Source organism: Oryctolagus cuniculus, chromosome 4 (assembly GCF_964237555.1).
Source record: "Oryctolagus cuniculus chromosome 4, mOryCun1.1, whole genome shotgun sequence".
NCBI lineage: Eukaryota > Metazoa > Chordata > Mammalia > Lagomorpha > Leporidae > Oryctolagus > Oryctolagus cuniculus.
In genome coordinates, this window is record NC_091435.1 from 5,449,579 (window position 1) to 5,475,098 (window position 25,520).

General features: G+C 55.3%; 1 protein-coding gene across 8 annotated transcripts in view; it reads right to left on the reverse strand.

The window, feature by feature from the left end:
* Positions 1-15,945: 15,945 nt before the first annotated feature.
* The window catches only part of B3GALT5 (beta-1,3-galactosyltransferase 5), a 46,498-nt gene continuing 36,923 nt past the window's right edge, over positions 15,946-25,520 (reverse strand). For all 8 annotated transcript variants that reach the window (XM_070071807.1, XM_051838026.2, XM_070071803.1 and 5 more), the window contains one exon: positions 15,946-24,534. In XM_070071807.1, coding sequence (XP_069927908.1) covers positions 23,608-24,534 — 927 coding nt within the window. In that variant the 3' untranslated portion in view covers positions 15,946-23,607. The remainder of the gene's footprint in view (positions 24,535-25,520) is intronic.

Below are 25,520 nucleotides of genomic sequence, written 5' to 3' on the forward strand. Positions count from 1 at the left end.
CAGAATCCAGTGCCCCAACCAGGACTAGAACCCGGGGTGCCGGCGCCGCAGGCGGAGCATTAGCCTAGTGAGCCGTGGTGCCAGCCTTCCATACGCTTTTTACATTCTCAGCAGACACAAGGGTCCATCCACTTGGATGTCACCAAATCATCACCCTCAAGGACAGACACTAAGAGAAAGGCTCCTTTTCGTCTTGTGACAAGTGGAGGAAGGTGTGGAGAAGGTGGAGTTTCCTATGGAGCCAACTCCCTGGGAAGCAGGTAGCCAAGGCATTTACAGCAAGAATTAGGGGGGTGCCCGGGGGGTACGAAAGGGGAAGGGGCCCTCCGTGCTCAAACAATGCACGTCGTACACACAGTCAGAACTCTGACTCAGACTGATCCTTGTTGTGGTGGCCCGGCCCTCTGAGTGCAACGGTGCAGATGAGTTTCCCGGAACAGCCCTGAAGATCAAGCCCTGGAGAGTGAACCATTTGCAGATTCCCCGCCTCTGCACCTGTGCCTGTTTTGCCTCAATCCTGCACTCGCGGCTCCACGACCAGCTGAAGAAAGCCTTGTTGCGATACCTGATGGAAATACGTTGAACGTGGACTTGAGCTTTACAGGAAGTGACGTTTTCCTGCCAGACTTTTCCAGTCATGACTATGACAGGCAGCTCCAAGTGTGTCTTATTTTCTTCTTCAGTTAAGATCCAAATTTCTCTTCAGAAAGATCTTGCGTGTTTTTGTTAAATTGCCCTTGAACAGCTGATGGGTTTTGTTGCCCTTGCTAAAGGAAGTTTTGAACTGTTATCTTTTTAAAGAACTTCCTATTTTGAAACAATTAATAGACTCACAGAGACGGCAAAAAAGCAGAGAAGTATTATTGCTTTTGAATTGGCACATAATTATACTTATGCATTGATAGAGTAAAATGTGATATTGCAAGAGCAATTGGCAAAGCCATCCCTTAAGCACTGATCACTTATTTGTAATGAGAACATTAGAAGTCTTCCTTCCAGCTCTTTTGAAATACGCGATCCTGTGAATTACAGTCAACCTCCTGTGCCACAGAGCGCTAGAACTTGCTTCTCCTGCTGTGGCAGGGACCCCTTGGAGCCCCTCCCCTCCAGGGAGGGATATACACTGGCTAAAGGCAAAAGTGCAGGTGCCATGCAGGAACAGGGGGTGGAGGGGGATTTCTGAGAAATACGGAACCACAGCGAGGTCATCTGCGCAATTCAGGTGCACAGGGGGTGACTGACCGCTGTGCGGGCCATGCTGTGGCACTAAAATATCCAGCCCAGGGCTGTATAACTGAACACGTCTTAGGAAACTCACAGTTGTCTGCGCTGGGAGCTGTCAGACAACACCCTGCTTTCTCCAGGGCCCAGAATCTGGAGCCCAAACTCAGCCCTGGGCCAGCTGGCAGGAGAGTAAAGCTGCTTGTTCCATTAAGAGCCTTGGCGTGGCCGCCTCCCTGTCCGAGGTGCACCACCCAGCCGCAGGGTCGCACCCACTGACCAGCCCAAGCTCACATACCCCGCCCTCTAGGAACAATCACCCCGTCCTCAGCTTCTCCAGGGTCACGCTATAGAGACCAGAAAGGAGTGCGATCACAAAGTGTTTGTCTTTCTGTGCCTGGTTTCTTTTTCCTCACATAATGATCTCGAGTTTCATCAGGTTGTCACAAGATCTCAACGGTTTTATGGCTGAATAGGACGCTATTATACACAGTCCACGTGCATTGTCTCAGGATTTCAACATTTTTATGACTGAATAATTTGCTACTCTATATACCAACATCATAACCATCCACCCTTGATGGGCACTTAGGCTGGGTCCCCAGATTGCCTACTGTGTATTGCACCACAGTAAACACGGGCGTGCCGATGTCTCTCACGAACAGCGTCTCGATGGCTTCGTTTCCTCTGAATGTAAATCCTGCAGTGGGTTGCTGCCTCATTGGGTGGCTCCGCTTTTTACTTTTCGAGAGTGTATAGACTTCATGCCGAGAGTTGGGGTAACATGAGACATGTACATGTGTCTTTAATAACACTAATTCACAAAATGAGCATGAAAAGGAAAAAAAAACTATAAGTAGTCCTTTATGTATTTTTAAAACTAACTTTATTTTCAAGTCTTCCCCCCAGTGTTAACTAAAGGCCTAAATAGTTTTGTTGTGGAGGTTGAGAGTAAGAAGGCACGGACCAGTTTCTTTTGAACCCCGTACAATGGACTGGACGAGGCTCTGACACACAGCAAGTGTTAGCAGTAAATGCTTATTGTAAGAAAGAAAGTACAACCCTTCAGAGCCAAGTAGCAGGCCGGGATAGGAGATCTGAATCCCTAATGCACTGGGAGCTGCGTCTTTTACAGGGGTGGTCAGGTACTGGGTGAGGGGCTGTAGGGTGCTTCTGAGATCATCTATTAGAGGTGCAGGTCATCTTGCAATTTTTTAATCTTTGTATTTTTCCCTCTACCTCCCATAGCTCTTCTCTGTCTCCTGCCTCAAGGTTGGAGAGGAGGACAAGGAAGCAGAGACAGAAAAAATGAGAAACAGACTGAGACCAAGAAAGTTTTGGATTTACCCATCTCAACTTCCCCAGTTAACCCTAAGCTGTCTCCCGCCTCAGTTTCAATGGTAAATTCTGTTAACATTTACAGAAAAATAATAGAACAATATTATGTTCTTTTAGAAGTTACGGGAGACTCAAAAGCTTCCCAACTTAAATAAGAGATCAACGTAACCCTGACATCAAAATCTAATGAGTACATTAAAAAATTACAGAACTATAGCTCTTCTTTTTAAGATTATTTTATTTGAAAATCAGAGTTACAGAGAGAGAGAGAGAAAGGGAGAGACAAAGACCTTCCATCCAGTAGTTCACTCCCCAAATGACCACCATGGCCAGAGCTGGGTCCATCCAAAGCCAGGAACCAAGAGCTTCTTCCATGTCTCCCATGTGGGTGCAGGGGCCCAGGTACTTGGACCATCTTCTGCTGCTTTCCCAGGCCATAGCAGAGATTGGATCAGAAGTGGAGCAGCCGGGACTAGAAGCAGCGCTCACATGGGAGGTCGGCACTGCAGGTGGTGGCTTAACCCACTCCACCCAAGTGACGGCCCCAGAACTGTAGTTCCAACTGACACAGGTGAAAAAACTCTTAATATACAGAAAACCAAATCCAGAAAAAAACGTGAAACTGAAATGTGAGTCCTTAAATCTTTCTTCTCGCTCTGTCTGGTGGATCTGGGTACCTTTCCATCGTTTCTGGTGTCAGAACCCCAGGCGTTTCCTGTAGGGCCCGTCTGGCAGTAATGAATTCCTGCAGCTTTCGTGTGTCGAGGCAGGTCTTTAGTTTGCCTCCATTTCTGAAGCATAGCTTTGCTGGGTTTGGTGTTTGGGGCTGGCAATTTTTTTTCAGGACTTTGAATATCTCATCCCATTCCCTCCTGGCCTGTAAGGTTGCAGCTGAGATTGCTGTTGACCTGGTGGGACTCTCCTTCAAAGTGACTTGACACTGTTCTCTTGGTGATTCTAGAATCTTCTGTCCTGTATTTTTGACAGTTCAGCACTAATATGCCTCAGAGATCTTTCATGGTCCAATCAGTTCAGAGTCCTGGGGCCAGCATTGTGGTGTGGAGGGTAAAGTTGCTACCTGAGACACAGGCATCCCATGTGGGTGCTGGTTCAAGTCCCGGCTGCTCCACTTCCCATCCAGTTCCCTGCTAATGGTCTCGGGAAAGCATGGAAAAGGCCCCTGCCTCCTGTGGGAGACCTGGATGAAGTTCACTTGGGGAGTGAACCAGTGGATGAATCTCTCTCTCTCTCTCTCTCTCTCTCTCTGTAACTCCTTCAAATAAATAAACATATCTTTAAAAAAAAAAAAAAAAGTCTATTAGGAGTCTGTGGGCGTCCTGACCCTGGATGTCCTTATCTTTCCCAAGACGAGGAGACTTTCCGGCAGTTATTCCGCCGAGCAGGTACTCCACACATTCTCACTTCTCTTGTCTGGAACTCCCAGGATGCTGATGTTGGCTTGCCTAACAGTGTCCCGTAAGTCTCAAAGGCATTCTTCATTATTTTTAACTTTTTTAATCTAATGGAGTTATTTCAAAAGACCTACCTTCAAGTTCAGAAGTTCTTTCTTTGGCCTGCTCAGTTTTGCTGGTGAGGTTCTCAACTGTATTGTTCATTTCAGTCATGGAGTTCCTTAGCTCCAAACCATCTTGCTGGTTTTTCTAGGATCTCTGTCTTTTTGCTGAATTTCTCACTCCTATCACCAGCTGTCTGCCTAGTGTTAGTGCACTGTCTGTCCATATGCTCCTGTATCTCAGTATGTTTCCCTGAAATTATTCTTTCGAATTCTTTGTCAGACAATTTGTCAATTTCCATTTCTTTCTAGTCTGTTGCTAGAAGTTATTGCATTACTTGGAGGCTTGACGATACCTTGTTTTTCTTGCTTTTTGTGCCCCTCTGTTGGTTTTTATGCAGTCAGTGCCTCATTTGCTTCTACCAATTCATAGGATAGCTTCCATAGTAAAAGGCATTCTGTGGGCAACATTGCTAGGGTGTTTAGTGGACATGCTATGGGGACTTTGGTTCCAGCTGGGCACTTCAGTGTAGAGCCCAGGCAGCTTCCTCTGCTATAACCAACGTTGGCAATGTCTCGGCGGCCTGGTTGCGGGGTTGCACTTCAGCTCTGTGTGATGCACCTGGCTGCAGGTATGGAGCTGCCATCAGCTTCTGCAGACTGTGTGGGGACAGCGCCAGCCTCCCTCTGTGGGCTCGGCTAAGTATAGCACAACAAGCCTGTCACTGGATGAGGTGCTGCACAGAGGCTGGGCTGCATCAGCGTTTGGCTGCTTGTCAGTATTCCAGGGCTGCACAGCCAATTTCCTGAGGTTTTGGGGCAAACCTCTTCAAGAAGTTCTCCCAGTTTGCTTCCCAAGGCCTAGGGTGTGTGGACAAAGCCACATATCTGCTTCTAAGCAGGGCAGCTCCACTGCTTCTTGGAGCCACTGGGGGACGGGCAGAGCTACCCAGTTGCTTCCCAGGGGCCCCAGCAGGCCAACCCCTCAGGAAAGGCTGCTCTGGGGTCTTAGATGGTGGACAGTGCTGCTCACCTGTGTCCCTGAGCCTCTGTTGGTCATGCATTTATGGCTGGTTGTCTAGTTGCTACCCAGGGATAAGGGTGCCGGAGAGAGTTTAACCTGCTGCTTCTGGGTCAGCAGGAGGATGCGCAGGCCACCAAGTTGGAGGGGCTGTAGAGGTTGAACCACTCAGGATGTGCTGCCCAAGGGTCCCTGTGGGTGATCCCCCTGTACTCTGTGCAGCCTGCAGTTGGGGGAGGTGCAGGAGGCAGTCCCTTGGATATCTGGCTGGTGCAGTTCCAGGGCTCGGTCCCCAGTCACTGGCTGGGCGTGGGTGGGGCACTGCCCGGCACTGGCTTCACGTGATGGCCTGTACTGGAGCTAGGACTAAGGCCTGGGCGTAATTCTCTTTCCCACCGCCAAGCAGGAAGCATTTATCTCCACGCTGCGCCACTCGGATTGGGAGGTGGGGGTGACACAGGCGGCTCTTTCCTTCTACCTTCTGCAGTGTGCCATTTCTTACTGTTACGCTAAATTCAGCACTGTAATCTCTCACTTGGCTGCTTTAAAGCTGCATAAGCAGTTTTTCAAATGGATGTCCCTGTGGGTTCATGGTGGATGGAGGATCTTACTCAGCCAGCACATTGCAGAATCTCCTCTAAGAATTGGTATTATTACTTTCTAAGTGGTCGTTGTTTTATGTTATTGACTTATGTACATTGATCTTATATCCAAAAACCTTGATGAGCTATTTACAGTTTTAATGGTTTTTCTAAATATTATCTTAGGATGATCAACTACGTTATCTGTAAATAATAATAAACATCTTATTTTTTCCATCCTAGTCCTTACTTGTTCACTTCTTTCATTATGTTTCTAGGGCCTCCAACTGTGAGGCTGAACACACACGGTGACAGCAGGGCCCCCTGACTTTTTCTTACTTAGGGCAGGTTTCTTAATCTCAGCACCATTGACATTTTGGGCTGAACACTCGTGGCTGAGTGCAGGGACACTGCCCCGTGCACTGTGTTAGAAGGCAAGCGGCGGCCCCAGCCTCTGCTCTGTAGCACAATCCACTCCTCTGCTTGTGAAAACCAAAGCTATCTCCGGACATTGCAGATTCCCCTGCAGAGCAAAGTCAGCCTTGGCTCACAGCGCAATGCTTCTAACATTTCACCGTTAGGTTTGATTTGTGTTGCAAGCTTTCTGCAGATACACACGAGGGTTTATGGTTACAACCGACAGACAGTGACTGAGGCTAAACCTACAACACATGCAACAAAAACAGAGCGAGGTCATATGGCTCCCAGAATCGATGAGAAGCCTCAGAGAGCAGACACGAAGCAAAGGAGGCCGCGACGGAACCCAGAGCACAGGGACCGGTGTGCGAACAGCCCCGTGAGGGTCCAGCCAGACGCGTCCGTCCTTGTCGTCCACTCATCAGTAGGATCAGGCTGGACCCTCTGGCTGGCTTTGCTTGGGTCTCACGGTGGCTGGGGGGAACAGAGGAGGAGCTTCTCCGCTCCTGGAGGAGAGGTGGGACTAGGCTTCCACTGAGATGTCTGCAAGGTGGACTCTCCCAAAGAAGGAAGGGACTCAGAGGCCAGGCAGCCTAAAAACGTGTACAAACATTGAGATAAAGGGCATGGCCAGTATGCACAATATTGGCCTTTTATCGGGGTAAAGAAATACTTTGTTAAAAATTTATTTATTTCCATTTTACTTGAAAGGCAGAGAGACAGAGAGATCGTCCATCCACTGGTTCACTCCCCAGATGCCCACAACAGCCACGGCTGGATCCGGCTGAAGCTGGGAGCCCAGAGTTCAACCCGAGTCTCCCACACGGGTGGCAGGGACATGAGCACTTGAACTATCATCTGCCGCCTCCCAGAGGGCACATTAGCAGGGAGCCAGAGTCAGGCACTGGAGCCAGGACTCAAACCAGGCGCTGGCATATGGAATGCGGGCATCCCCAGGAGAGACTTCTCCTCGGCACCAAGCACCCACCCCACTTTTCAGATCTCAGTTCGTTTTATCAGCATGAAGGGTATGGAGCTCAATTTGTGTCGCCTTAGCTGGAGTCCCTGGTTACCCAATCAACCACCGGCTGTTAGTGCTGCCTCAAAGTTGTTTTGAAGATGTGGTTCACATCCACGGTGTATTTTGGGTAAAGGATGTTACCTGTGCTCAATGTGAGTGGGCCTTATCCAATCAGCTAAGAGAAAAGCTGAGGTTTCCTGAGAAAGAAGGAATCCTGCCTGGATGATATCAGCTCTGGCCTTGGAGGTTGCACCCCACCCCCGCCCCCCAGCCTGCCCTGCAGTTTTCGGATTTGCTGGTCCCACGATTGCATAAGCAAAGTGCTCCTGGCAAATCCTGTGCATGCATGTGTATATAAACACACACACACACACACACACACACACAGAGAAAAATGTCTACACTGCTCTCGTGCACACAGAGCAGGAATACGTGGCAATTTGGCTCCTCTGCACAACGCTGGGTGCTCAGCTTTCCTAAGCGTTTGGTTCACATTGCATGAGTCATGCATGTCTTCTCCACGAGGGCAGCATCAGTCAGTTGCCCCCTGCTGTTTTCCTTTTGTCAGGAGACACCTGCTGCCAGCGTCTGGACAGCGCTTTCTCACACATCCTTGCATGGTGGAAGGCGGAAGGGAAAGAAGATCCTCGCCGAACGCCTGTACCTGGATCTTGCAAGTCCCAGGCTCCAGAAGCTGAGACACAAATTCCCCTTCTTTATAAATGACCCAGTCTGGGGCTGGTGCTGTGGCATAGTGGGTAAAGCCGCCGCCTGCAGTGCCAGCCTCCCATATGGGCGCTGGTTCGAGTCCCGGCTGCTCCACTTCCGATCCAGCTCTCTGCTATGACCTGGGAAAGCAGTACAACAAACATCTGAAGATGTGGTGACTGCCGTGGAACCAGGTGAGGGGTGGAGGCTGGACCAGCCCGAAGTGAATGCTGGGAAAACCTGCTGGCGGTGAGCAGAGTGGAGGTGATTCCGTGGGCTCAGGAGAGAGGGCGACGGGAAAGCCTCGTTCTTCCTGGACGTGACGGGGAAGACCGCTCTGGTGAGGGCTCAGACAGGCGTGGGGAGCACAGGACTAGATGCTGGAGGAAAGGCCACCCTTACTGAAACTGTTACCGGAGAAATGGCAGGGTTCCTGTCTTCGTGCAAGAAGGAATTCAGGCGTGAGACAGAGAGCAGTGGGAGGTAAAATAGCAAGGTTTATTAGGGAAGGGACATCCGTAAGGATGGATGGGCACCTCTCCAGACGGAGCCTAAGAGAGTGCCCAGTCGCTCGGACTGGGGGAGGGGGAGGGGGTAGAGGAGCGAGGTTACATGGTTGAGTGCAGAGAGTACACCTGGCCAGACCAGGCGGGCAGCTCAGCAGGGAGGCAGAGGGCTGAGCGCCCAGTCCCCTTGAGGCCGGGGGTTTTTAAGGAGATGGGTCTTGCTTCCCCACCTGTTCCTCTTGGAACAAAGGGCTTTTTGGATGCAAATGTTAAGAAACTTCTCCCTGAGTTTTGCAAATGTTAAGAAGCTTCCCCTGAGTTTTCTCCTGAATGTCTGAAACAAAGGACTTTATGGATGCAAATGTTATCAGACAGGAGGAAGGGAGCAGGGTGTTTGAGATGCAGATACTGGGCTTCACCTGGGAGACTGTGGGAGATTTGTCAGGCAGAAGGGGTGGGGCCCCCCCACCTGGCAGGTTATCAGGTAGAAGGGGCAGGGCAGGGCAGGATGTGAATACCGGGTTGCCCCTGAAACACCATCGGAAGGACCTTGAGATGCAGCATATGCTGGACATAGATGTCTTCTCTTTAGGCCTTTATGTCGCACACACATAAACTCATAACTGACTTCCTACCTAACAGAACGAGGCCCGGTGGCGGGCAGGGAACGTAGGGGCGATGAGCTAGGAGACTGGCGAGGAGTCCTCTAGGCGCATTGAGGACGCTGTCTGGCTTCTCTGATGTGTTCAGAGGACAACGTGAGAACAGAGAAACCACGTAAAGGCCGACTCTAAAAGGAGGCAAAATGTGAAAGACTTGGGAAATGCTCAAGTGAAGAAACACAGGCACATGTGAGAAAGGAAACCAAGAACATGGCCAGGCGGGCGTTTGATAACGAGATTAATGTGGACAGAAGAGAACCAGATGCTACTCATCAAGACAGTGGGAGGGGGCCTTGAAGGCCATCCGGAGCCGTTCAGGAGCCACCACGCCCACCACAGGCCCAGAGTGCCAGGGCTTGGAGGGCAGAAGAGCTCTGGGGAAAAGGGACCCAGCTATCCCACAATACCCCCCAGCGGTCCCAGCTGTGGTTCAAGTGGGCCCGGTGTGGCTTGGGCCCTGGTTCCAGAGGACACAACAGGGAGTCTTGGCAGTGTCCCCCTTGCTCTAACTCGGCAGGTGTGCAGAGAGCAGGAAGCGTGGGGGCATGGCTTTCTGCACCTGCATCTCAGTGAGTGTGTCAGGCAGCCCAGGGTCCAGGGGAAAGCAGTCACGGGGTGATGCCACTATGGAGAGCCCACCAGTGAGTAGTGGAGCTGTTGGAGACAGAGCCACCTCTAAGACTGTAATCGCAGAAGCACCAGCTGACAACACCGGCCTGGGAGAGCTGCAGGTCCCCACTCCAACCCACAAGCCCCGTGGGGGCAGGGGTCTCTACCCCTAGGCCCGCCCCAGTGTATCTCAAGCCTTATGATCTAACGTTGGTGTCATCTGCTGGGCTTGGGGCTTCCTTGGAGCCTTCTTTCCTTTAGATCCCTTTTGGATGGGGACTGTCCATGTGCACCTGCCCTACCACGTGTCTTGGAAGCACACAGCTTGTCTGATGTCACAAACTCACAGCTGGGGAATAGGGACGGATCCGGTACAAACCACACCTGAGTCTCACTCATGAGATGCCTCAGTGAGACTTTGAACTTGGCCTTCTACATTGAAGAGGTACAACACGGGCTACGGGCTATGGGCAGAGGTGACTCTGTGCAGGACGAGAGTCTTGGTGGGTCAGGGATAAAATGCTGCTGTTTGAACATGTCTTTTCTCCCAAAATTCAGGTGTTTCCAACGGGATGGTGTCAGGGGATGGGATTTTGAGGAAGTGATTACGGCAAGAGGGCTCCTCCCTCATTCATTCAAAGAGGCTCTGCGCAGTGTGTGGCTTCCTGCTCCTGCCTGCTACTGCTCTTCAGCCCCAAGAGGACGCAACAAGGGGCCCTCGCCAGGGACGGGCACCTGCTCCTGCCTTTCTACGTCCCCAGGACTCTGAGAAACAAACTCCAGGTCCTCGCAGGTTGCCCAGCCTCAGGTATTCCGTCACAGCAGCATCGACGCCCAGTGCCTTCCTTGAAGCCCCAGCAGCCGCCCACCACCCATGGCAGAGCCCGGGGTAATAGCGCTGTGACTTGAAGAAAGTGGAGGTGCAATTTCTGCATCCAGTCCCCCCGCAACCCCGGGGAGGGGCGTGCTCTCTGTTCAGCCACCCCAGCTTCCCCTGCTGGCGCATCCCAAGAGCAGAGACGGGGAGCCTCCCTCAACTTCCCCTCCCCCTCTCCACTGGAGTGCTCCCTCGTCTGTTCGTATTTCTAATTTCTAAGAAACCTGTTTTGTTCTCTAGTGGCTCTCTTTATTTTGTTTCTGCTCATATCTCTGGGAATATTAGTTACAGTTTAAAAAAAGGACTGATGTGTTGATTTGAAGGTAGAGTGACAGAAAGAAAGGGAGACACACACAGAAAGAGAAATCTTCCATCTGCTGGTTCACTACCCAAATGGGTACAACGGCCAACATTTGGCCAGGAGCCAGGAACTCCATCTGGGTCTCCCACGTGGGTGGCATAGGCCCAGGCGCTTGGGCCACCCTCTGCTGCTTTCCCAGGTGCAATAGTAGGGAGCTGGATAGGAAGTGGAGCAGCCGGGACTCGAACCAGCACCGATGTAGGATGCCAGCATCGCAGTTAGCAGTTTAGTCCACTGCATCTCAATGTCAGCCCCTAATTATTGTTATAACATTCCTTCTGCCCATTCTAAGTTCTTCTAAAATAACTGCTAATAAAAGACATATTTGACCTTTTAATAGTGTCTTCATCTATCTCAGATAAAGTCAAATTGTTTAAGTTTTCTTTTTATTTATTATTTGAAAGGCAGAGTGACAGAGAGAGGGAGAGACAGAGAGAGATCTTCTGTTCACTGGGTCACTCCCGAAATGCCCACAGTGGCCCTGGGCAGGGCCAGGCCGAAGCCAGGATCCAGGAGCTGCATCCCAGCCTCCCACGTGGCTGACAGGGGCCCGAACACTTGGGCCATCATCCTCTGCCTTCCCAGGCGCATTAGCAGGGAGCTGACTCAGAATCGGAGCAGCCAAAACTTGAACGAGCGCTCAAACGGGGTGTCGGCATCACAGGCAGCACCTTAACCCAGTGCACGCCAGCGCCGACTCCGTGTCTCTCCACCGAAGCACCGATTCCACCCGTGAGAGCCCCATCCTCATGACCAACAGCCTCCCGCAGCCCCGGGTGCTCTCGTGTCGGGGTTTAGGGTCTCCACACATGAACTCCAGGACACCGACATCTGGCCCATCCCGGTCCCATCTCTCAGTCCTGCGCTTGGACTCTGTGACCCTGCTGTGCCGAGCAACACTCCCTTACAGCCCACCGGACCCAGTCCACACCCAGCACTCCCCGCCTCCTGGGAGCCCTTCTGCTCCCACCGTGTGGCCAGGTCTTACGCAGGTGTGCAGCCAGATTGTACTTTCTCTGGGTTTTCCTTGTATCCCAAGAATACCATAGGCATCTTCTCTGTGTGCGCCAGGCACTGCAAAATCTCTCTGCAGATCATTTTCATGAGCAGAAAGTAAGTTGCATGAGGGCAGGAACCGCAGCACGTGATAGCGTCCAACCCACAAAGATCCGTGCAGCAGTTTCCAGTCAGTCCACACGTGGAAGTCTGGGCGAACAATCGATGGCACCGGTGCCTCCCGCAAGGCGCATCCCTTGACTCCAACTTGAACTCCGGATTTGAATGCAGTAGAGCAGGGGCGGGAACTCCAGGCCTAATTTCCAGGTGTGTAACTTGGGCGAGATTTTTATATTTCCTGAGTCCCTGATAGGCTGGTTGCATGCTCCAGGTATTCGCCCACATATTGCCAGCATCGGCAACCAGCGCAGATGGGAGTCTGTTTTCAGCCCAACACCTTGAAGGCTATGATACAGCAAAGCACTCAGAGTCCCAAACCAGCTGCCATGAGACGAACGAGAGAAAAGACAGCCTCGTTTCTGGTGTTGTCCGTGAGACACAGCAGAGGCTCGGTTTCGCCCTGTCTGCAATGGGGACGCTGGACCAGCTAAATCCCAGGATCGCTCCCCACCTGGGGCTCCTGGCTGCTTACCTGAGATGAGCATGACGGAAGGCACTGCTAATCAAAACATGATCTCATTCAACACAGCCTGGAAGAAATCGAATTGCCGAGTTGCTGCCTGCGTCTGTGCTGACACAGGCCAGTGCCCAGGAAGCCCGCAGGGCCCAACTTCTCCCCGACCAACCACGGCCTCCATAGCAGCATCGTCACCCGGGGGCTGGCGGTGGCCGGCCTGACCCAACCTTCCGGGTCACAGACCAAGATGAAAAGGAAGCTTCTTCATGGCTCTGAGACCTGGGCCGTGAAGTCTGAACAGACCGGCTGGAACTCCCTAGGACTCTGTACTGCCAGGGATGGGTGTGTGGCCGCCGTGGTCTTCTGCCTGAGCCCTTCTGTTCCATGCCCACCTCTGCTGCACCGAATAGCACTGCCGAGTGAGGATGAGCTGTCAACAGCAGGGCCTTCTGAGTCCAGACAGTACTGTGTCTGCAGAGCAAGTCATCAGGCCGGGGCGGAGAGAAGTGCTGACGTCACATTTATTCTCCCTTGAGGTTCTTAATAATCCGACACCAGCCACTGTTGTGAACGGGGGATGATTCTAGCAGTTGTCCAAATGGGCACTAGATGAAATAGTGACTGGAATCAGTGTCTGACACAGGCGAAATGCTGATGACCGGCCGGCCCTCTGGACAGCTCCCTGGGAGGTGTTCTTCGAGGGACGCCCAAGAGCCTCTGCTGTGTGCGGCTTCACGCCTGTAGCTTCAGTCCCGTGGGTTTTGGGTCTTTGCCCAACACGCGATCGGTGTGAATGGCATCTGTCCCCTAGGATGAGAGACTCTCTCCCTCATTAATCCCAGTAGCTCTGATGAACTGTGTCGACCACAGCCCACACGCTTCAAGACCACAGGGCTACAGCGTGGGCCACAACTCAGTGAGGCCAATCACAGGTGCCCCGTGCCTCCGCAGAACCGATCCATCCCAGGCGTGGACCTGTGACATGGCTGGCCCAAGAGCTTCCTGGGGTCTGAGCCAGACACTGCAAGAAAGCCCACCCCCTCGGCAGGCACCCTGGGCCCATGATGTCTGGCCCCTGGAAGATTGCCACATTCAGGTAGAATGCAGGATGTGACACAAACTGGTGAGAACAAAGATGACTTCTTTTTTTAATGATTTATTTATTTCTTTGGAAGTGAGAGTTACAGGGAGAGAGAAGAGAAACAGACATCTTCCATCTGCTGGTTCCCTTCCCAGATGGCTTTATCCAGGTCTCCCACGGAAGTGGCAGGGGCTGAAACTCGGGCCATCTTCTGCTGCTTTTCCCAGGCCATCAGCAGGGAGCTGGATTGGAAGTGGAGCAGCCCGGACACAAACCGTTACCCATATGGGATGCCAGAGTTGCAGGCGGTGGCTTTACCTGCTACAACATAACACTGGCTCCCAAAGATGAATTTCTGATGGGCTTATTAGAGAAACTAACACTGTAGCTGTCCTCTGCTGGTCCTCCAACATAGGGGAGCTTGGAGAGAGACCCTATGGCCACCTGGTGTGTGAGGGCCTCTTCCTGCCCATCCAGGCTGCGGAGAGAGGAACAGAGGGTCTTGTTGCCTCTGAGGCAGCCACTCCCCCGGGGCTAAGGCAAAGAGACACGAAGGCAAGTTGCCCCGGGCCGGTCACACCACCCGTGGGTGCACATTCTGAGACAGGAGATAGGGGCCACTGCTCTCCCTCCTTGCACCCTCTCCTGATGGGAGGCCCTGGCTTGTGGAGTCACGGGCCCACCCTCCTGCTCATAAAATCAAGCGCTCCCTGGCTGAGTCCCCTCAAACACAGGCTCATTCCTTTGTGCGGCACTGTGGCTTCGGTGTTAGAAACACTGCCTGATCTAGGGAAGCAAAGAGGAAGACGACGTGTTTGCTCGTGTACAGCTGTCAGTCCAAGGGCAGACACAACGGACAGATCGCTGTGCGCTGTGGCCTAAGGAAGAATGGGGCCGAGGGAAGAAACGCAGAGGGGGTGGGAGAGGGAGGCTTACAGAGCGGGGCACTGTTAAGGACTGAAGTGGATCCCACCCAGAATTAGAACGCCAAGAGCCCCTGGCATCTCCAAGTGTGGCCACTTGTGGAGAGGGGGTGCTTAGAGGGGATTTAGGTAAGATGTGGTCACACGGAAGAAGACTGGTGTCCTCATAAGAGGAGACGAGGCAGACACACACAGAGGCACGGCCACGTGAGAACACAGCCAGGGAGAGGGGGCTCAGCAGAACCGACCCTGCCCACACCTAAGCTTGGACTTCCGGCTCCAGGACGGACACAAACATGTGCTGTGTGGGCCACGTCTGCGTGTGGCCCTTTGTTACAGCAGCCCCGGAGAAACAAGAGGGACATTCAGGGAGACCTAAATGACACGGGAGGGAGCCATGGCAAGACCCCGAGGAGCGTTTGAGCTGATGGGGCAGGAAGAAGGGGTGTGGCTGGCTGGGCGAACACGGCCTGCATGGCTGTAGCCGGGTGGGTGTGGTGGGGAGCCAGAGGGGTCTTCGGGGGCCAGAAGGGTCACTGAAGGACCTTGTAGTCCACACAGAAGCTAACAGAAGCTTCTGGAACGAGGAGCGGCAGAGTCGCATGGGTGACCACTCTGTGCTACAGCCACGAGCCAGGGAGCCCCACACAAGCGCAGGTGACAGCGATGGTGGCGCAGACACAGCCTGAGTCAGGCTATTCCAGAGTCAGCCCGGGACTCCGGCGTTGGGGCAGGAAGGGCGTGGAGGATGCCCAGTCACAGCACCCCAGGCTGCATTTCCAAAACCTGCACGCCAGCCGGTGGTCCGAACACCCACCCAGGTCACCTGCCCACTCAGGATGCTCCAGGCCGCGAGAGCCACTGCTTTGTCCCGAAACCAAGGGAAATGAAAAGCCCCCGCCTCCCGCAAAGATGAGCAGGTCAAGGTTGTTCGCCATGTTTTCCTAAACATATAAAATCACAATTTTTTTTTTTTTATTTTTGACAGGCAGAGTGGACAGTGAGAGAGAGAGACAGAGAGAAAGGTCTTCCTTTTGCCCTTGGTTCACCCTCCAATGGCCGCCGCTGCAGCCGGCGCACCGCGCTGATCCGATGGCAGGAGCCAGGAGCCAGGTGCTTTTCCTGGTCTCCCATGGGGTGCAGGGCCCAAGCACCTGGGCCATCCTCCACTGCACTCCCTGGCCACAGCAGAGAGCTGGCCTGGAAGAGGGGCAACCGGGACAGAATCCGGCGCCCCGACCGGGACTAGAACCCGGTGTGCCGGTGCCGCAAGGTGGAGGATTAGCCTATTGAGCCACGGCGCCGGCAAAATCACAAATTTTTAAAATATTTTTCCAAACACAAAATAAGTATAGAAAAACATCAAAGTGAAAAAAAAAAAAGATTGTCCACTGTGGACCACACGTGGCCAGCTTCTCAGGACTCCAGTCCCTCACATCCATCCACGACTCAGAAATAACCAAGGGAAGTGCATTACACTATTTCAACAATTTAATCTTTATTAATTAAATACCGTGATTAGCAAAATCATAAATAAATACATGGCTCCACTCCCAGAATATGATAGCGTTAGAGTCTAGTGCATCCCCAAGACACACAAGGAAACAACAGTTTCAAACACCATTCAGCGACTTAAAATTTAATCTCCAGTTTTTTAGGAAGAGCAAGAACTTTAACCCCACAGTGGCCTCGGTTGGTCAGCGCGAAGCGGCTCCCAGTCACGGTGCAGTTGTGGCCGTGGTCTTATCTGACCAGGTTCAAGGCCACCTTCAGACACCTCCCAGAGTACAAGGTAGCCGACTGCAGGACTGGAGCCCTGGGCCCGCGGGCCTCGTGTTGGCTCCCAGGAGCACCACGGTGGCAGCAGAGGCTCTGAGCCAGGCCAAGTGGGTGCCCACCAGCCACACCGCGCACACACCACACACTTGTTCCCATCGGACGAACAAGGCGGCAGAACGCGGGACCCAAACACCCCGTTCCGTGGAAACCACCCATTACTCATATTCAAGTATTCACCTGAGAAGTAGCAGGAAATCCTTCCTAACATTTTAATTACACACTCATTCTTGGCTTGGCCATCTTGCGGTGGGTGGGCGCTCGGCCATCTCGTGGGCTGGCCCAGGCCTTCCTGACCCCAGCTTCACCCTTCGGCTTCTCGGCCACCTCGGAGCACAGGGTCCCTTCCTGCTCGCCAGCCTTGCCAGGTCTCCCCGTGCCCACGAATCCTCCCCTCTGTTCCCGAAGGAACACGTGGGCGCCTCTCCCACCACAGAGATGCAGCTGACCCTTTGTTTCAGACCCCTCGGCCGCTGGTGGTTTCCCAACGTCACACACAGACACTGGAGTCCCGGCGGCCCCAACGGTGACAGCAGCGGCCTCGGAGGCCGGTGCTGGAAGGGACTCTGGGGTTCACTTCCCGTCTGCATCCGTTAACCCACTCCACGAGGCAGTGCTGGGAACCCCTCGCCCAATAGATAGAGAGGGGCTCCTCCCCCAGGCCCCGGGACAGCCACCGGGAAGGCCTCCCCGTCAGACCCCACACAACGGTGGAAAATCGGTTCTTCCCCAAGAGTTAGGAGAAAGCAAATATTTCCAAATGGGGGAGACATGGAGGAAATGGAAACACCGTCTCGTCGACTCTTTTTTTTTTTTTTTTTTAAGATTTATTTGCTTGAAAGGCAGAGTTACAGAGAGAGAGAGATCATGATCTTCCATTTGTTGGTTCACTCCCCAAACGGCCAAAAAGCCAGGAGCCAGGAGCTTCCTCCCAGTCTCCCACATGCATGCAGGGCCCAAGGACGTGGGCCATCTTCCGATGCTTTCTCAGGTGCGTTAGCAGGGAGCTGGACTGGAAGTGGAGCAGCTGGGACTTGAACTAGTGCCTCTATGGGATGCTGGCACCTAAGGCACAGGTTTAATCCACTCACCTACTTTTAAATTGATACACATGGGCCATGCATGTCAGAAAGCAGCCGCCCCTGACGGTGGAGCCAGCGTGAGGCTTGGACACACTACTCACACACACACACACGCACATGCACACACACACACACCACACACACACTCACAGGCTGGCAGAGCCTGGTAGCAGAGTGCTGGGCCCACAGGCCGGCTGTGTAGGGGCTCTGGATAGAACAAGAAGGAACAGGGGCTGGACTGGGGGGCCTGTGTTCTCATTCAACACAACCTGAGTAAACTCAAGACTCAGGCAGCCAGGACAGAGCAGGGGGCCAGCGGAAGAGGAGGCCTGGGAGGCCACAGATGGCAAAGGACCAACCAGACCAGGAAGGAGCAGCAGAGGCACCTCCTGGGGCCACGCGGCCCTGAGCCTGGGGGAGAAGGGTGAGGCTGCTCACAGGACGCGGCATTTGAAGGGTGAGTGGCTGTGTCTCCACCCTCAGTGGGAACTCTGGTTCGAGTCCCAGCTGCTCCACTTCCAATCCAGCTCCCTGCTGATGCACCTGGGAAAGCAATGGAAGATGGCCCAAGTCCTTGGGTCCCTGCACCCACATGAGCGACCCAGATGGAGTCCCTGGCTCCCAGCTTCGACCTGGCCCAGCCCTGACTGTCCTGACCATTTGGGGAGTGGATGGAAGATTTCTTTCTTTCTGTTTCTCCCCCATCCCCATAACTGTCTTTCAAATAAATAAAACTTTAAAAAATAAATAAGTAAATAAACCTGGTTCTTGCTTTCTGTTCCAGTTGTCGCCTGCAGCAATGAGGGTGTGAACCCCCCAGGACCCAGAGGGTAGGGACAGGGGAGCTGGAAATCGGGGGTCCTGCTGCCCAGAGCCAATGCACTCGGGGTGCACACACACCCCTGAGAAATACACTGTGTTGTAGACAGGACAGGACAAGCGAAGCTTCCTACGCATTCAACGAGTGAGCTGGGGCCAGGACTGCAGAGGGCAAGGGAGTGACTTAGCTCTGGGGACAAAGTGGAGTCTCTAGGAAACAGCTATGACCCGAGGATCCCCTCCCAAGTCACCGAGAGCCCCTGGGGACCAGAGCAATTTTCAGCGATCGCGTACGCGACTCGGACTGCAGTGTGCAAAAGCAAAGCGCTTCTCTTGAGGGGTTTCTCCGACCGCGGTCCACAGGAGGGCACTGCCAAGTTCACGGGAAGTGCAAGCGAAGGGGCTCTCGTAGGAGCAATTTTCCTAGATCCGTGCGAAGTCTCCTCCGGCCCGGCACGGAGCGCCCCCTCTGCCAGGGCCGTCCTTTCCTGGGGCACTGTCAAGGCTCACTCCCCTACCTCCCGCAACTCTAGGGTCAGTGAGGCCTTCGGAAGACCTCACACGCACGGGTTCTGCCAGACGAACTCCAGTAAGCTTTCATTTTCATTGTTCGCACAGACCCCGAAGTCTACGCAACGGGCAGGTGTCCAAGGGAAGCTACGTCCTGCATCACGGCCCTTCACCGGATTTCAGATGGACGTGGCACTCCGGCTCCCAAGCCCAGGGATGCCCCTCCCGGTGAAGCTGCGCCCGTCCACCTTTCTCACACTTGGCCTGTGCGATGCAATTCTCCCAGCAACGTTCTGGAAAGGGACGGGCTCGAAGCCGCCAAGCCCTGTTTATAGCGCTTCTGGGTTTTCAGGTCACTCCGTCAATAAAAGCGCACCTGGGTCCCCACCGCTGACTCACGGGGCGTCACATCCTGGGCCGTGTTTCAGATCCTGCATGTTCGCGGTCCTGAGTCGCCTACTCCCTTCTAAAAGCCGCAGTGCACAACAGCCAATTCTGTTCCACCCAGCACATGTGCCGGGCACCACCCTAACAGCTCCAAGTGCGGCAACAAAGAAATTAGGAAGGGCTCCCCCACCCAAAGCTTACACTCGGGTTGGCTGAAACATTAACAATAAACAAAATAGACACAATAAGCAGGCCTTATACACGCTCCATGAACAACTGCTAAGTGCAATGGGAAAATCCTGAGGCAAGAAGACAGGGAGGTGGGCTGAGCTGTGATTTCACACGAGGAGGGCAGGGTCGGCCTCCCTGATCCAAGACTTGCAGGGCGCAAAGCAGTGAGCCTTGAGAATAAGGGGGAAAGGGCCCTCCTGGCAGAGGGAAGAGCCAGTGCAAAGGCCCTGGGGTGGACGTCCGAGAAACAGCACGGAGGCAGGAGTGAGCAAAAGGAGAGTGAGGGGCTGAGGACAGACAGATCTCAGGACAAAGGACGTGGCTGGCCACTCAAACAAGAGGCCCCTGGAGGGTTTGGGGCAGCGAGGGGAGATGCGATCTTAGTCCTCTCCGTGCTGCTCAACAGAATACCTGAGCCTGGTATAAACATGAAGACACAACATGTATTTGGTTCACAGCCCTGGGGCTGGGGCGTGCCCGAGTGTGGCGCCAGCATGCCACCACCCACGGCAGGCCACAGAAGGCAAGAGCGGGTGAGGGCCAGCAGCGAGAGGGGACAAGCGTGTTTTTAACAACTCACTCGTGAGCTGGCTAACGCGACAAGAATCCACTCAGGAAGGCAGGGCCCTCGCCAGCCATCAGTGCCCGCTGGGCCCCACCTCCCACGACAGTGGGCCTGGGCAGTAAGCCCCCCACAGGTGGGGCTGGGGCAATGCTTCAACCCACAGCAGGAGCTCTGGTGCGCACTTTCAAAGGACACTGTTGGAAACAGGTCACAGGGACACAGAGAGGGGCCGACAGAGTAGGTCGGATGCCGGTGCAGGCAGGCGAATGAGAGGCGATCAGCTTGGGCAAGGGTGGGGCGGTGGCGGTGGAGCCGGGCGGCTAGCTGCTGGGTAGACTCTGAAGGTAGAACCTGACAGAGGTCCCCGACCCAGCAGCTGAGAGAGGGAAGTCAACGCGGACAGCAGGGTCTCTGCCTGAGCCCAGAAGGATGAGAGCCAATAGCAGACAGCGCGAGGCCGGGAAGGAGCGATCGCAAGCGGAGTCCTAGGTCTGCTTGTTGTGCAAAATCAAGGACACAGTGTGCAGGCTACCGCAGAGAGAGAGTCCTGGGCTGGGGATGATGGGGCCATGGGCCTCGTAACAAAGGAGCCGTGAAGCCGGGGGTGCTCCCTGCACAACCTGGATCCCTGGAGAAGGCAGGGCCAAGGCAGAGCCCGGGCCCCCCAGTCCCCGACAGGAAAAGCACAGGAAAGCAAGAGGCAAAGGAGATGGAGAAGCAGCCACCAGCTGGGAGGGGGAACCCCAGCACGTGGGGGTACAGGAAGCTGGGGGGGGGACTTTGTCCAGGAAGCAGCTGCAGTACTTAGGGCTGTCCCAGGGCACCACCCCACCCGCGACCTCCAAAAGACCCCTGGGTCCGGCCAGACCAAGTGGAAGGAAGGGAGAAGACAGCAAGGAAGCAGAGCCCGCGTGTGAGGCGGACCACCACGGAGACAGAGCCCCCGCGCGAGGCACACCACCAGAGACAGAGCCCCCGCACGAGGCGCACCACCACGGAGACAGAGCCCCCACGCGAGGCACACCACCAGAGACAGAGCCCCCGCGCGAGGCACACCACCACAGAGACAGAGCCCCCGCGCGCGAGGCACACCACCACGGAGACAGAAATGGGGGCAGCTGGAGGGGCAGGGTCACTGGGAGGTGGGGGCTCACTGTGTTGCCGGGATATCAAAACGTGAGTGTGTGTGTGTGTGCGCGCGTGCGCACGTGTCTGTGGGCTGGGGGAGCAGCGTGTGCGTGAATGTGCGTGTATGTGTATACTGGGGCAGCAGCATGTATGTGTGTGTGTCTGTGTGTGTGTGCACGCACTAGGGCAGCAGCATGTATGTGTGTGTGTGTCTGTGTGTGTGTGCACGCACTACGGCAGCATCGTGTATGTGTGTGCGTGTGTGTGTGTGCTGGGGAAGCAGCGTGTGTGTGTGTGTTCCGGGGGAGGGACCAGTAGGGGCAGTGGACAGGGATGCGGGCAGCAAGGGTGAGGCCAGGGCCCAGAGCCGGGCTCTGGAGGAGGTAGGCGGAGCTGGCGACCCAGTCTCAGGGAGCAGGCGCTGGCGCAGCAGGAGTGGTTCCTCCCCACGGTCACCCAGGAAGGGGAGCAGCGGGGTTTACAGGCTGGGGGTGTGTGGTGTCGGGGTCAGCTGACGGCTTGGGAGACCCAGCGGCTTGCGAGCCGTGCAGCCTCTCGGGCTCCGTCTGCTCAGGTACACACCAAGGACTTCGGCGGTCACTCCCCGGAGAGCTGCTGGGAGCGTTCACAGAACGCTGTGCGGTCCGAGCTATAAAGTCTTTCGTTTGTACCTGGCAGACAGCAATGGCTTTCCAAACCAACCCTCTGGACGCCTGGTGGGGCCCGGGGACGCTGGGCTGGGCCCCCTGGGCCCCACACGGGGAAGCGCCGCCTAGCCTGCTGACTCACACTCCCACACCGTGACGAACAGAAGTGAGCAGAAGTGAGCTGGCCGGGACCTACACCACGTGCGGGTCCCTCCGAGCTGTGCTTACATCCCACAGAGGAAAGAAGACAGGACCAAACGACCTCTACGCTCCCTCAAATCCCAGAATCCCTCCTCCCTGGAGAAGGTAAAGAGAGGAAGTGCTAGAAACAGGGTCTCGTAGCAAATCCTTGAAGAACACACAGAGGCTGCAGGGGGGACCCACGCCTCCACTCACGTGTGCCCAAGGCCAAGGGCTGTGGGCTGATCTGTAGGAGGCGGCTGGCTCCCCTGGCCTCAGCCCACACTGGAGAAGGCGGTCAGCTCCACGCAGGCCCAGGCCTCTCGCCAGATGAGCCGCTTCGTCTCAAAGCCCACCACCGGCTTCAGCATCGGGGCACCCGGGCTACGGCGCCGAGGGCTACGGCTCTTGCAAAACCTGGGCTTCCACAAGGGAGCTCAGTCCCAGAATTTTCCACCTGAGAAAGGGGCTTTTCTGACCCGACCCTGCGCATTCAGGTTCCGAGCAGCCTGGATGGGGAAATGCATCGCGAGCGGCAGCTCAACCCGCACGCAAGAGAAACCCCGTGCGGAAGAGGGCTCTGGACCACCCCGTGCCCCTCCGCGCTGCCCCACGCACCCTGCGGCAGAGAGCTCCTCCCGCGCTCAGGCCGAGCCAGGCCTGCACCCCCCGCTGCGCAGCCTGGCCAGGAGGCCTCTCTCCACGTCCCCAGCAAAGTGCAATCATCCCCAGGCTTTGCAGCGAGATCACCTTGCACATCACACTTGGCAAAAGCCTTAGCCACGAACGGCCTCGTCTGCACACCAGCCTGCCGAACAGGCTCAGAGGAACCTCTGCAGCGGGGAGAGAAGGAAGGGCAAACTCCGTTTGCAAAACCTCCATTTTCACTTGGCCAGATGAGGTCAGTGAAGATGAGCTCGGGCCAGGCTGGAGCCCCCTGGACCAGGGTTCCCCTGGGTGTGTGGTGTCCGAGCTGGGGGACTTTGCAAACCCCCCTGACTTGGAGCCAGCTGCTTCCCAGGAAGGCTCGCAGCATTCTGGTCCCCATCAATAGAAGACAAATGGCACCCGGGGCGAAGAGACCAGAGGCCACAGACAGCTCAGGGGTGACATCACGCCTCCTCCAGGGAGGCCAGCGCCTGGTCAGTCGGCACGGCCAGCCCGATCCACAAATCCAGGAAAGCCGCTTTCTGTCTGAAGCTGGGCGTGAGCTGCAGCCAAGGCACGTTCAGTGCCGAGCCTGGGGGGCGGGCTCCACCCACGCCAGCAAGTGAGGGGAGCCTGAGTTAGGTCACCCCCGGTCTCAGCCCTGCAAAGCACAAGCATTGGGAGCTGACAGCAGGGGACTCTGGAAAGAGACTGGGGGACGCTGGGCTCCCCCCGAGCCACGGTCATCACCCCCTCTCCCGCGGGAGGCAGCACAGAGAGGGGGTTCTGAAGGCTGGATTTTCCTCCCCACCCACCATTAGTTGGCTGGGAGGCCTGGGACCCGTGCCTGCCCCTCCCTTAGCTGCTGTGTCCCTGTCTATGAAATGGGGACACAATGCCCCCCAACCCAACCCCTGCAAGCAGAAAACGCAGGTGTGTCTCAAACTCAGGCACGATGGCTCGGGGACCACGACTCGGCCGCAGCTGTCGCCGGGGGCACTGTCGGGGGCGAGCGGACCCCCCGCGCCCACATCCTCCTCTCCCTGCCCCCCTGTCTCTCCGCAGCCCGTCTGGGTGTGCCGCAGGGCTCCTCCGACACCCCTTAGCACTGTTCCTCCCGGGAGCTCTCCACGGCTTCCCAGAAGGTCAGCAGGTCGGCAGGCTTGACAAAGTGGCAGGCCACGATCTTCCGGAAGCGGCACACGGAGAAGCGCAGCCCCTCGGGGAAGAAGGTCCGCTTGGAGTGCAGCTCCTCCGGCCGGATCCCCAGCTTCGCCAGGCAGAGCCCCACGAACACGTCCTCCAGCTTGAGGAAGGGCACGCTGTCCGAGACGTTGTACACCTGACTGGCCACGTCGCCCGAGAACACGTAGGCGGTGCCCGAGCAGAAGGGCGGGTACTTGTCCCACGGGTACTCATACTTGCTCACAAACCACTTGTTGAACTTGTTCCTGATGGGGACATCATTCATCTTCAGGTGGCCCGTGAAGAGCCGCGTCGTCTTGTTCTTCCTGAGCAGGAGCTCGGTCAGGTAGTCCACATTGATGAACATGTCCGAGTCGGCCTTCATCACAAAGCCCGCCTGGGGGCAGTGGTGGTACACCCACTCCAGCCCCATCAGCGTCTTCAGGGTCAGGTTGAAGTAGACGTCCTCGAAGTCCTTCTGGATGATGTCGCGGTACTGCTGGCTCTCCCGGGCCACAGCTGCCATCTCGGCCTTGCTGGCCGACATCCCCAGGAGGAAGTACGCCTGCACCTGTCGCCCTCTCACCGTCCTCTCCCGGCCCCACGTCTCCCGGATGGCCATGCGCGCCTCCGCCTGATGGAGGGACGAGGTCACCAGCAGGACGAGGAAGGGGGGCTTCTGCCTGCAGTCGGCATCCGGGAGCTGCAGGAACTTCCCGAATTCCTTCTTGTAAACCAACGGCCCTTCCTTGAAGGCCACCAGAGTGTCCATGCTGAAGTACACGCAGAGCGCGCCCACAACCAGGAGGCAGGCGTACAGCACCCGCGTCTTCAGGAAAGCCATCTGAAAAGAGCGAAAGCCAGAGTCAGACCCAACAGCGCGCGGGCGGAACGGGCTCCCAAGCACGGTCACGGGGCCACTGAGGACCTGTGCTCCCAACACAAGGAAATCAGCAGTGGTCACGAAGGGGCAAATGCTAGCTCCCCTGGTTTGGTCATCACTCACGGTGTGCGTGGAGCAAATTATCACACCATGGGGCGGGCACCAGTGCATCCCATGTGGGTGCTGGTTCTAGTCCCAGCTGCTCCTCTTCTGATCCAGCTCTGCTATGGCTGGGAAGAGCAGAGGAAGATGACCCAAGTGCTTGGGCCCCTGCACCTGCACCATGGCTCAGCTCCGTCCGTTGCAGCCATTTGGAGAGTGAACCAGCAGATGGAAGACCTTTCTCTCTGCTCTCCCTCTCTCTGTAACTCTCTCAAATAAATACATAAATTTTCTTTAAAAAAAATTATCATACTGCACCCCATAAATATATAAAAATATTTAAATAGTTTTTTTTAAAGCATGAGGAGGCCTGGGCTGAAGCTTGTGTGTACAGGAGTGGAGTGCTGTGCTTACGTACGGAGGCTGCCAGTGTCTCTCCACGCACCACAGTGTCAGACAAAGAGCACGAGGATTCTGGCACTGGTCCAGGCAGCCCCTTGGCCTCTGCGCCTTCTGGAATCCTTGTCCAAAAGGACATGGGGCCAGACCTGCACAAGGAGCTGCAGCTCCACGGCCTGGAGGACTCAAGCCACGCACTCTGGATCTCACGAGGGATTCCACACTATCAGGATCTCACAGGGGAGCCACACACTCTGGATCCCAGGGGGGAGCCACGCACTCTGGATCCCACGGGGGGCCCACACACTCTGGATCCCATGAAGGGGGGCCACACACTCTGGATCCCATGAAGGGGGAGCCACGCACTCTGGATCCCATGAAGGGGGAGCCACGCACTCTGGATCCCATGAAGGGGGGCCACACACTCTGGATCCCAGGGGGGAGCC